The sequence below is a fragment of the Podospora pseudocomata genome, chromosome 6 (assembly GCF_035222375.1).
Source record: "Podospora pseudocomata strain CBS 415.72m chromosome 6, whole genome shotgun sequence".
NCBI lineage: Eukaryota > Fungi > Ascomycota > Sordariomycetes > Sordariales > Podosporaceae > Podospora > Podospora pseudocomata.
The window spans coordinates 2,582,064-2,593,588 of NC_085890.1; the positions used below are offsets into that span (position 1 = coordinate 2,582,064).

Here is an 11,525-nt window from a genome sequence, read left to right on the forward strand (position 1 = left end):
TTCCCCGCGTTTTCCACATTCCCGTCACCCTTTTGTCCTTGCTTTTGGTGGTGGTGTCCCTTTCCGCAGCGGTCGAGACCTTTTGCTTGACAAAAATGCTTGTTTTCACGATTGCCAAGAGCAACCTACCGAGGAGGCGCGAAAGGCGGGAGAAACATGTGAATTCTGCACGTTTCGCTGCAGGAAGAGGATTCCGTTCCCAGCCAGGATGGAACGGACGGGTCGGGTTTTGGGTGTGATTGATGCAGCCACACCACCATTGTGATTGTTACCGAGTTTTTCTCATACTGTGATGAGAGCGCTCTGGAATGAATGACACTGTGCTGACTGCCTCCACAGTGCCTCAAAGATCATCAGTGGCGGCCGTTTGCAAAATCTCCTTGGGTCAATGGTGAATGTCTCAGACGTTGTGGTTCAACGGTTACTCGGCGCTCGCTAAAAATAAAGCTCTGAGGAATGAAGAACGCAGATCCCGTGATATTGGGAACACAAAGAAGGTTTAAAATGTTATTGTTGCCTTAGTTCACTTGCTCACAGAAGTCATTCCAACTGCACTGCCAGTTTTGTAAGCCCCAGGGTCTGGGAACGATCGACTGGATTGTTACCTGATTTGTTGGAAGTGTTGCGTGGTTTTGCAGATCTGTTGGCTTTTGATGTATACCTATCCAGCCTTTATTATTGTTAGCGTGTGACTTACTAACCCGATAGGAAAAAGACAACAGACATTTTTAATCTATTTCTTCAAAGTTACAGTACTTCCAAACAAGCTATTTTCCCACACATTTGTAAGTACTTATACCATTATCAATATCGAATCAATATTGTCACAGTTAAGCCAACAGGCAAGTCAGACCGTGTGCGGGGCGCAACGCGCACAGCCAATCGCTAGTAGAACCAATCAGGACGGGAGTAGCCTTACCCGTGGGATCATTGCCAAGGGGTAATAATCCAGGAGACCACGAGGTCTATATATACAGAGGAACTGGCTGGTGTAGATAGACAGTTCTGCAGTATTCAATTCACACTTGTATTCACGGTATCTTGTGTTTACATTGAGACATCTTGTTGTGCACTGTTTAGCTGCACCGAACCATGATTATTCAGAAGTGCCTTCAACCAGTGTCCCCTTTCAGAGGTTCTGGATAGGGGTTCGTCACACAGTCCCTCCGATCACGAAGCTAAGTGGTTTGGGCTCTTCGGAGAGTCGGGAAACTCATAAACTGATCTAGGAAATCGGGACGCTGTCCGGTGGCACACTCAAATTTTCTTGTCTTTGACTTTGACGTAGAAAGCGATTCAGGGAAAACAGGCTGTTGACGCTGAAAATCTTTACTTTCTATTCATGTACTTTATCGAACCCGCTTGCTATGCAAAAGAAAAGTAAATCTAAATGCAAGCCTTGATCCCCTGGCCGTAAACCTTCTCAAACTCCTTGCTAAATGGCTGATCAATGTACCCCTTGGGGCTCTTGGGAATGTAGAATGACGACCTGTCATACTGGTTCAGATCGATACCCTCCCGGATTCTGAAAACGATGTCTGGCGTGGAGATGAAGTACCGGCCAAATACCGTCACCACATTATCCCTCTCCTTCAACTCCTCGTCAACCAGCTTCCTGGCAGTCTCTGGTGTCAACCCGCCAGCAATGAGAACTGGCCCCTTCCAGATATCCAACGCGAAGTCTAATCTCTCCTCATCGTTGTCGTTCGCCTCATCTCTGTTGCCAGCAATTCTAGTCTCCACCAAGTGCAGGTAACTCATGTTGGGGTGTCTCTCGCTAATCTTTCTGATGACATCGGAGAATTGGGGAACCGGGTTCTTCATCTTCATGCCCTGGAAGACGCTCCAAGGGCTGAGTCTGATGCCGACCTTCTCCTCTCCAACGGCGGCAGTAACGGCGTCAACAACCTCGACGGCAAAGCGGGAGCGGTTCTCGATACTACCACCATACTCGTCGGTACGCTGGTTCGAGTTATCTTGGATGAACTGATCAACAAGGTACCCGTTGGCACCGTGGATCTCAACGCCGTCAAAACCGGCCTCAATAGCGTTCTTGGCGGCTTGGGCGTATTCGGCGATCTTCTGCTTGATATCGTCGATTGTCATCTCTTCTGGGGTAACAACACCGTCGGTATCTGGGATGGCAATGGCTGAGGGTGCTTTGACGGTGAAGCCCTCCGCCTTGGCGACGTCACCGAGGGCGGCACGGCCAAGCGCCCAGAGTTGGAGGTAGACAAAGCTGCCTTGGGCATGGACGCCGTCTGTGATCTCTTTCCAAGCAGCGATTTGCTCCTTCGACCAAATACCCGGGACGTTGTTCATACCACCAGCGGTGGGGGAGATGAAGGTACCTTCTGTTACCAAAAGAGTCCCACCGGGGGCGGAGGCGCGCTGTGAGTAGTATTCCTTCATGAGAGGAACAATTGGAACGTGCTCGTCAGTGGATCGGAAGCGAGTGAGTGGCGCCATGGCGATGCGGTGTTTGAGGGTGATGGAGGAGGTGAGCTTGAGCGGCTGGAAAAGTTTTGAGTCCGACATGTTGAGCGTTTGGTTTATTTCTTGTTGTAGTAGTTGGGTGAGGGTGAAGTGTGATTAGAGATGCTTCAGGGTATCTTGTCGTGATCAATATGCTGTTGAAGGTTAAATGAAATTTGTTTTGTTGTTGAAGGCGAAAGCATGGTTTTATAGTAGTTGACACAGGCTTATAAATCACCTCGTCGCAGGCGTGGAGAATGTTGTTGACTTCCAAGACTTTTTTGCAGCTTCGAAACAGTTCCAGGTGTGGAGTAATGATGGCCCTGACATGCCTGCACTACCGGAATTCCACTGTTTTTCCTGATGGCCAAAGATGCTGACCTCTCATGGTCATCGAGAACCTGCGAATCAGATTTTGCTGCTTCAATGGCGTCATGCTCCACACCGGGTATTCCGATAGATCGGTAGCATCTGTGCAACGCCACATCAAAATCTCACAGCTCTAATTCGCACAAGCATTTGTAACCGTCTTGGTTTCTAATCCGGGATTACTAAGTTGACCAGTAGCCGAACCGAGATATGTCCGGTGTAAGCCTGATTACTGAGACCCGACCTGACTCCGACGTAGGTTTTCCCTCTCTCTAACATGGACCATTCATCGTGGATAGGTATAACGGGGAAGCTTTTGACATAAAGCCGTCAACGAAAACGTAACCATCAATTACAGTGGCCCACTCAATTACTCTATCTTCCAGCTCACAATGCATCAATCACCCAAGCCCGATTAGCTCAGCTGGTTAGAGCGTCGTACTAATACTGGAAACAGCATATAGTAATGCGAAGGTCAACAGTTCAATCCTGTTATTGGGCATCTTCTTTTGTTTTTTCCTTCCGATATATCATCTTTGTGCTTCCACCCTCTCAATGGTGCAAGACTTTTTTGCTACTTAAGCTCTATCTCTTCCAGTTTCATTACTTCTCAGTTTAACATCCTGTCTCCAATTTGCTCCGCAATACATCGCCATCCACAACAGCGGACTAAACCCCAACCATGCCCCGGCGATGCTCGCTGACGCCCACCCCATTCCAGCTCGCTCAATAATAGGCATCGCGACTGCACTAGCCCCAGCAGCGACCACGCACCGTGCTAATTTACTCGCTGCAACCGCCGTGGCTGGGCTGTCGGGATGGGTGTTGACGATAAGAACATTGAGCCCATTGATCGCTCCAGCAAAGAACACTCCCAAGAAGAAGAGAGCAATCTCGATCCCAACGACGACTTCGTTTTCACGGTCCACCCGTACGCCACAACAGTCCTAAAAAGAACATATAACGCACCCAACGCAATTTCCAGTCGTATCTTCTCGATAGGAACCTCCTCTAACCGCTGCTGCCTGTCTAGATCGAGCTTCAACCCCAAATTCCGTGCCCATCGTCCAAAGTTCCAGTCGAGAAGCCATCCTACTGTCCATCGTGATGCGAGCATTCCGATTGCCAGCGCCAGGTAGCACACCCACGATTATGGGACGGAAACTGAACCGCTCAGAAAGTTGAGAACCGAGCGTGATCAACACCATGAAATACCCGCCCGAGAACAGCACTCCAGCCATTACTGTCACAAACGCCTCCTTCTCTCCCAGTATTCTCACTGAGGTGTGTATGCTGACCTTTTTCTTTGCTGCCTCCTCCATGGTATGTCTGCCTTCTTCCTCCTCTGTCATCTCGTGCCTCTTGATGTGCTTCAGTAGATCCCATCCCGTCCTACTCCACCGTCTCTCGGGTCTCACTGACCCATCGCCTACCACGTTTCTTCCTGTCTCCGGCAACAGCAGCCACGTTAGAGCAAGAACGTTAGAGCAAGAATGACCCCCGACAACCCAAGCAGAAACCAGCATGTCCCCCTTCAACCGTGATACTCTGTCATTATCCCTCCCAGCACCGGTGCAAGAGCAGGACAGAGAGTCAACCCCAGCGCAGCATAGCCGATGTATTTTCCCCTTTCGGCTATGGTGATCATGTCCGCTACGGCTGCACTCCCCAGGGAGATTGTGACCCCAGATCCAGCAGCTTGGACACATAATAGCGATATCAAGGCCGGAAAGGAGGATTGCGGCGCAAGCCCTATGTTAGACAGTGCGCACAACGCCAAATAGAAAAGATACACCGGTCGTTGGCCGTAGGAATCAGAAAACGGAGCGATAAGGGACGGTGTCAGCCCTGAGACAAAGGTGTAGACTGTTATTGTTAGGTTTGTTAGTGATATGGACATGTGTAGGTCCATAGAGATGATGGAGAGGGCAGGGAGGTTCATGTGCCCTGATAGGGGGGAGATGATGGCGAGGAAGGTGACTGAGAGGGTGATGAGGATTTTTGAGGGGTGATGAAGGCTGAGTAAGGGGGTTCTGGGTCGCGTGGGTTGTTGATTCAGAGGGTGATATGGAGGGATTTGAGGCTCTGTTTGTGGTGCCTGTTGTGTCACCCTTGGGATGTATGTCATTGTCGACCTTGGCCATGATGAGTGTTTCCATGAAGATGTCAAAGAACTGGAATAAGGACTACAATCAGAATTACGACGTGAAGTTGCAGTTGTTGTTCTGACATCCTAGTAAGAAAGGCACAGCCAAGGTATTACACCGGTCAGCACGAGGATTCTCACTGTCAGAACTCAACAGACCTTCGATGTAACATCATCATGTTGCTCTGTGGAATACCAGGCTAGTGCAAGGGAGTACGCACTTGGTGTCTTTCATGCTACTGCAGTACCTGACTAAAAGACAGACGTTGCCTTTTCCGGCCGAGCTGGACGTGGACTGGTTCCTTTGAGCTCGAGTTGAAATATATATCCTGCTGGCATCAGACAGATGGATGAACTTATAAAAAACAAAGTCAAGCTAACCCAACAGATTATCCAGATTCACACCTCAAAAGATGATCAGCATACACCTACCCCTAAAGATAGCTTACAGACCTCTGAAGATATTCAAAAGGTGTTTAAAGATAGGTAGCCAAGAACCGCAATTACCATCGACGCGTAAACCGCACCCTCATCTCCCGATCAGGCGGCACAGAAGCCGCACCAGCATACTTGACATCGTTTTGCGCCGGTCTGTCAGAGGGAGTCCCGTCTTTATTAACCCATCCGACCAATTCGAGATCAAATCTCGCCACAATGATGGCTGTTGTCAGCATGATCTCTTGCTTGGCAAAGTGTCGTCCGGGACAGATCGAGATACCGCCGCCTAGGTGTCTGGGGTAAGCATCACCAGGTAAACGCAGGGTTAAGTAAACGTACCATACGGAAACCAATCATTCTGCCTTCCCGCCATGGAGAACTGCGGCACTTTCTTCACGTTGCCATTTTCGTCTGTCTCGTCGACGTACTTGAGGTGTCGTGCTGCCCAAAACTCCGTCGCGGGATGGTTCTCGTCGCCCCAGACCTCCTCGTCAAGATGGGAAATTTCGGTGCAGGCTTGGATGAGCGATCCCTTGTCAAGGGTAAAATCCCCTAGCTTGACCGGGGCTATCGCCTCGCGGGTGACGTTCATGGAGACGTGGAGGCGTATGCACTCTACATAGATAGACTGTAAAAGGGGCAACGCCAGCAGTTTCTGCATATTGATTGTGCGTGCTCCTGTATCGGGGTCGGTTTCCAGCACGGTGTTGACCTCCTCCCGGACAGCCTCGAGCAGTGACTTGTCTTCGATGACCTCCATCAAACACCAAACCGTGACGGGGATACTGTTGGCGTTTGTTCCGAAGAGCATCGCCACCATGGTCGAGGCACCCATCGCCTCAGTGCTGAACCCGCCTTGCTTCATCCACCGTATCGTTTCCCGTTGGAAGGTCGAGCCCATGATTGGCTCCCAGTTACCGTGGTCAGCCTCTAGATCGAAGCCCTTTGCAAGTTCTTCCTCGATGTACTGTTTGCAGGCGTGGCGAAGACTGTCCCGAGTTTCAAGAGCGGAGCGGTTCATCCACCGCGGAAGACCCCAGACAAGGCTGGCGGCGACTTTGTCAAAGTCCCAGAGCCAGTCGATTAGTTTTGGCCAGCGGGCGAGGATGCCTTTGCCGGCTAGGGTTGCTGTTGCTGCGGTTGCCATGTGGACATTCAACAGTTGTTGGACGCCCTCGACAACGCCTTCTCCGAGCTAGAGTCATGATGGCAACAATGGTCAGTGCCGGTTGGTTGTTTTAGAAGGAGATCCAAGGTCAATACGCACCGGAAACTTCCCTTCCAACTCTTCCGCAAAGAAGCGCTGGTATATGGCTGCGAGCATATTCGACTTGGCCGTTGCAGCGAGGTGATCATGGAAAACGGCATGCATCCCCGCAAAGTACCTCTGCTCAGGAAGAACGTTTTCGTAGCCCGGCAACGGCACCTTCCCTCGCCCAGAGTTGTCGTTGAGAAACTTTTCGCGGTCGGCAAGGGAAGCGCCCCACAAGTTCTCATAGATCAGGTGGAAGAATTTATCTGACGAAATGGCGGGATTGGGTCGGAAGAGGGCTTGGATGTGGCCGGGGGAGGTGACGAGGTAGACTTTCATCCAGGGTGTGAGGTTCCACGCGAGGATATTTTTGGAAGTTTTTCGGAGCTGAGCTCTGAAAAATGGGGGGGTTAGTGCGAAGCTGAAAAGAGTAGAAGGGGGAGGGACCTACTTGGAGCGCTCGTAGAATGTCTTCATGTTTGTCATGTAGTGGTATGTGTTTGTGACATAGGGGATGGTGGAAGGGAGTTTGGGAACCGCGGTTTTGTCGCCAGATGAGCGGAGGAGTGAGATGGTAGGGAGGAGGAGCATGGCGATGGCTATGAAAGTTGCCGTGTAAGGCCGCTCAGTGAGCCATTCACTCACGGGGGAAGGAGACGCCATGCTGCTGAAGTTGGTGATGGTGTTGCTCGGAGAAAGAATGGCAAGGAGGGTGGATGAAGAGATGGAGTGAAATCACTCTGGACTAAGGTACGTGGGTGATGAGTGAGGGCTCGCGAGACCATCACTTTATTGGTGCTTGCAGCCTAAGGTACCTTAGGTGTGATTCTCCACCGTGGGAACTTTGGAATGCCGGCCGCTATCAACCAACGTCAAAATTCAAGTTTTCAACCCTGGAAAAGTTCTTGTTCATGACAAAGCGTAAGCAGCGCCAATGGCACTATGCAGGCAGTGCATCAATACCAAGCCAGTGATGGGTGTCCCCGCTCTCATGTTTCACAAACCCCCTCCTCTAGTGGACGTGGCTTGGGTTCTGCACCAATAGAACCGTATGGCGGCAGCCGGTCCGAACATGAAAGTTCATGACCTGGATGCACATACTCTCTGTCTGGGTTCCATCACACCAGGTAAGTTAAGTACAATGCTGATACCCACCTACCTTATTTACTATCCTCTACCGCCTCATTACTACGGTCTACCTATCCATAACTAAAACCCGACAATCTTTCTCGGGGTGTATATCAAATAACAATCTGTCTTCTTCTATTGAGCACGTATCTACCGGCATGGTTCCCACGAGATTGAATCTGGCCTCGCTTTACAGACCAATCCACGAAAGCCAAGATCCACTCTTTCTTTGCAACCTTGCTTCTTCCATCAACCTTAGTAGCTCTGTTTTCTTGTCCTGTCCAAACACCTCCCCGTGTCACAGTATATATTGTGCCTGAGCTTATGTGGGGCTACCATTCTGGTTGCTCCCCGGTGGTTATATTCTGGGCCTGCAGGGCCGTAGTAGTTTTATTCTGTGTAGCACTTTGTCAATCTGCACCTACCATAACACCCCCAGTATGCCCTCTACAGTCAGTGGCCTGCTTGTATTGTTGTCAAACCAAGCCGTAGAGCTTGCATGATACCATATCATCAACTTGCAAACACGGAACCATACTTCCTTCAACAGCTTGGTAGCCTCGGGTTGATTCATAGCAGGACACCAAGAAGAACGCCCATACAGTCCTCCCTTCGTTGAGATGAACTTGCTGGTTCGGATTGCGCCCCTGTCCAAGAGTAACTGAACCATTTCGATGTCAATTCCACACTCATCTCTTACCGAGTGGTACGGCATCGTCATGGGAGTGACCCTTCTCGGGCGGAGAGCATAATCCAGTAAAGGCCTTCCCGATTTGCTTCTCAGAGTGCCTGGTTCGGCGTCTAGTTTTGTCTTGACATACTTGGTGAATCGAACCTGTATGGCCAGGGCCAAGAAAGTACAGTTTCCCCCCTCTCGGTACTCGTCGAGACCTCGTGCTCGAGGCATGTCTCGAAGGTGAGTCCAGTGGTTTCGCATGGATCTCGCCGTGAAAACTTGTTAACTCTGTCCATTTCGTCCAAGGCAAAGGTCAGAGGTGACTCTGATTAGGTGCTCCGCTTCTCAGCCTCGTGAGCGTAGTAGATCAGCCCATCGACGATTTGGAAGAGTCGTGTAATGTATGATGCGTTCCAGGCTTCGATTAGGGGTAGGCTCTTCAGAAGAAAGAGCATCATGTTCCCGAGAGAGACAAGAGGATCGAAATTGGACCGCACTTCCTTGAGCAGTTCCTCGTAGTAATAGTCTCTCAGATAGTCCCGGATTGTGCGATGTAGAAAACCCACTGGGTGATCCAGAAACACCCAGTTCACGACCCTAAAATCGACACCATGAATTTCCCTTTCCTTCTTCGGAACTGAGCGGCTGCCGCCTTGGGCTGAGCCAGACTGAGCCAGACTGAGCGACGCGGTCACAGTTCTGGGCTGCCTCGGCTATAGTTGCCACAGGTCTAAAATGGCGGTACAGTTACGAGGACCGGATTTGGGACCTCAACCACTACCACCTAGCCGCGCTTTCCTTCACTCTAACTACATGAGAAAAAAAATCTGCAATTTTAATGTCGATAAATCATGGATATTATATTCGGATTTCAAAGTGCTGCTCTCGACCTTTCCCAGTGTCTCTCAACCCGTTGCGCCCAGGTTAAGTTGTCCATTTTTCTGAATAACTTATAATTATAGACACTTCTTTCACCAAGCGTAATAATGACTAGGTAGTGCGTTATGTATCATCATGGTTTAGCGCCACGACTTAGGATTGCCAAAGGAGGAAAACGTTTGTCACGACAGTTATCACCGGTGGCAGACAGGCCACCATTTGGGCCGGAATAGCCCAACGTGTCCCCGATGCCCCCGCGTAAAATAGTGCAAACCACAGTGCGGGCGACTTATAGCCCGAATTTGGGACAGCAGTTGGAAACTGCTAAGAAGCGCACAGTGCTCCGATGGCCCGAATCCTGGACCACGGTCCCAAATCTGGTCCAGGATGTACCAGTACATTCCCTGGGATAGTGCACAATACCCCAGCTCGAAATTTGGGATGGTGCATGACATACCAGCACTGATGGGATGTCCCACAGTATACCAGTACATGATAGGCATGAAGTTCTCTTCATGACGGGAAAAAGGTGTCCTGGCTTCTAGAAACACAGCTGACGCCTTTCGGGAGGGGTTTCATGCTGCCCAGCCACAGGAGGCTCTCAACTTCTGGTTTCCATTAGCAGTCTAACCAAACTAGGTATTGCAAGAAGCCCCTCCCTCTCAGCTGAGAGGGTTGACCTCCTTGCACCACTCACAGCATCGGTGCCAAGCAAGTCTACCTGACTGAAGCAGGTATCTAAGCTTTGGGATGGGTGAGTACCCAAACCGTTTCATTTTGAACCCGAACAATCGAGCCAGCCAGTGAAGAATTTTTCCAGCTTCTGACACTGTGTGATGCCATATAAGATACGGCAGAATTACTCTGCGAATCTCAGAACATACCCACAAGCAGGCGGTTGAGCTCACCAATTTCTCAATCCTACCATGCGTCGCCTCTCCGCCAAACTCAAACGCCCAAGTGGTCGGAAACCCGGGAAGACCTGTACGCACCGCCCACTTATCAGTGATTTATCTTCCTCAGCGCCTAACATAGTAAGTACTCTAGATCATCCCAAAAAGTTCGATGGCCTTGGCCTTTCCGAGTCTCCGATGCCAACTAGAGCAGAGGACCAGGATAATGATGAAATTAAAGTCGAGTTTGATGTAGAAGGGAACGAGGAAAGGCAGGGTGTCCTGGGCGGCAATCGATATTCCTCAACACCCCTACAGGAGCATGATAACGCCTTGTTTCGCATCCCAGCCCGAGTGGTTATAACAACTTCCCGCTTCATAAGTATGAATTTTGTGCTGCTTTGCTCCATTATTCTCTTTATCTCAATTCTGGCAGGTTTCATTCTCTCTAGTTCTATGAGGAGAACCATTGCAACATCATTTGCCCCTTACCGAGCGGGAGGGTCTGGCGAGGGTGCAATTGGGTATGCTTTCGAACACATGTTCGCACGGCTCTAAAAGATATTGACATATTAAGACGTGGAAAACGTACCATGAGTCCCGTGGCAGAAACTATAGCTACCTGATCTACCTACATGACCTCTTAAACCCCCTTAATTGGGAAGTTTGGTAGCAATGTGTCCATGTCACATCTCCCGTCAAGGCAGTGGAGAATCAAGGACTCTTCATCTGGGTTTCAACAAAAGGTACCTGCTATTACAAGACAGATTGTGGCTCAGCGAGCAGACAGTCAACTGAAATGGAGGAGCGGAAAAGCCGCACCTGTATGGTGAAGCCTCAGGCCTCCATGCAGCAAGGAAGAGCCAATCACGATATGGTTGAAAAGCGAGCAGATCTTGGTTACAGATTGCATCAACACCTACTGCATGCAGTGGGCTTGCCAACATGAAATGTCAGTTTCCTCCATCACGTTCTCGCTGCTGGATTCCATGAAGAGAAAGTCTGACGTTGGCCGATACAGGCGGTGGACGTCGGGGCAAGTGGGCAACTGGATCGATCCCAAGGGGGCCCCGATTGTGCAAAGGTCTCACTCGACACATTCACCTCCTCCAGCTTATTCCTGCCGTGAGCCATGAATAGACCATCACTAACCTCCTCGGTGCCGAACAAACCCCCCAAGATGACGACGACAACACCAACACCTCCCCCCAAAAGCGGTATCACAAAATCAATAAGGACACCTTTCAACCCAACAACCACCCAAAACCA

The 11,525-nt window shown here is 50.2% G+C and overlaps 3 protein-coding genes and 1 non-coding gene across 4 annotated transcripts; 1 reads left to right on the forward strand and 3 right to left on the reverse strand.

The window, feature by feature from the left end:
- Window positions 1-1,386: 1,386 nt before the first annotated feature.
- Window positions 1,387-2,538, reverse strand: QC762_606330 (uncharacterized protein; the record flags this gene model as incomplete). The annotated part of the gene is made up of 1 exon (XM_062892322.1): window positions 1,387-2,538. One exon carries the CDS (start codon window positions 2,536-2,538, stop codon window positions 1,387-1,389), a length of 1,152 nt encoding a protein of 383 aa, XP_062740848.1.
- A 715-nt stretch (window positions 2,539-3,253) lies between these two features.
- QC762_0097190 lies at window positions 3,254-3,346 on the forward strand. Its single transcript has one exon. It is a non-coding gene; the product is annotated as a tRNA-Ile (tRNA).
- Window positions 3,347-3,422: 76 nt separating this feature from the next.
- QC762_606340 (uncharacterized protein) lies at window positions 3,423-5,031 on the reverse strand (the record flags this gene model as incomplete). Its single annotated transcript, XM_062892323.1, is given in 5 exon segments — window positions 3,423-3,791; window positions 3,803-3,936; window positions 3,941-4,292; window positions 4,415-4,824; window positions 4,955-5,031. Coding segments are annotated over 5 exon segments (1,314 nt in total). The 5' UTR covers window positions 5,004-5,031.
- Window positions 5,032-5,294: 263 nt separating this feature from the next.
- On the reverse strand, window positions 5,295-7,520 carry QC762_606350 (uncharacterized protein). The gene is made up of 4 exons (XM_062892324.1): window positions 7,132-7,520; window positions 6,696-7,074; window positions 5,768-6,623; window positions 5,295-5,714 (listed from the first exon to the last, which is right to left on the reverse strand). The coding sequence occupies exons 1-4, from the start codon at window positions 7,341-7,343 to the stop codon at window positions 5,494-5,496; spliced, it is 1,668 nt and encodes a 555-aa protein (XP_062740850.1). The 5' UTR covers window positions 7,344-7,520; the 3' UTR covers window positions 5,295-5,493.
- Between the last annotated feature and the right edge of the window lie 4,005 nt (window positions 7,521-11,525).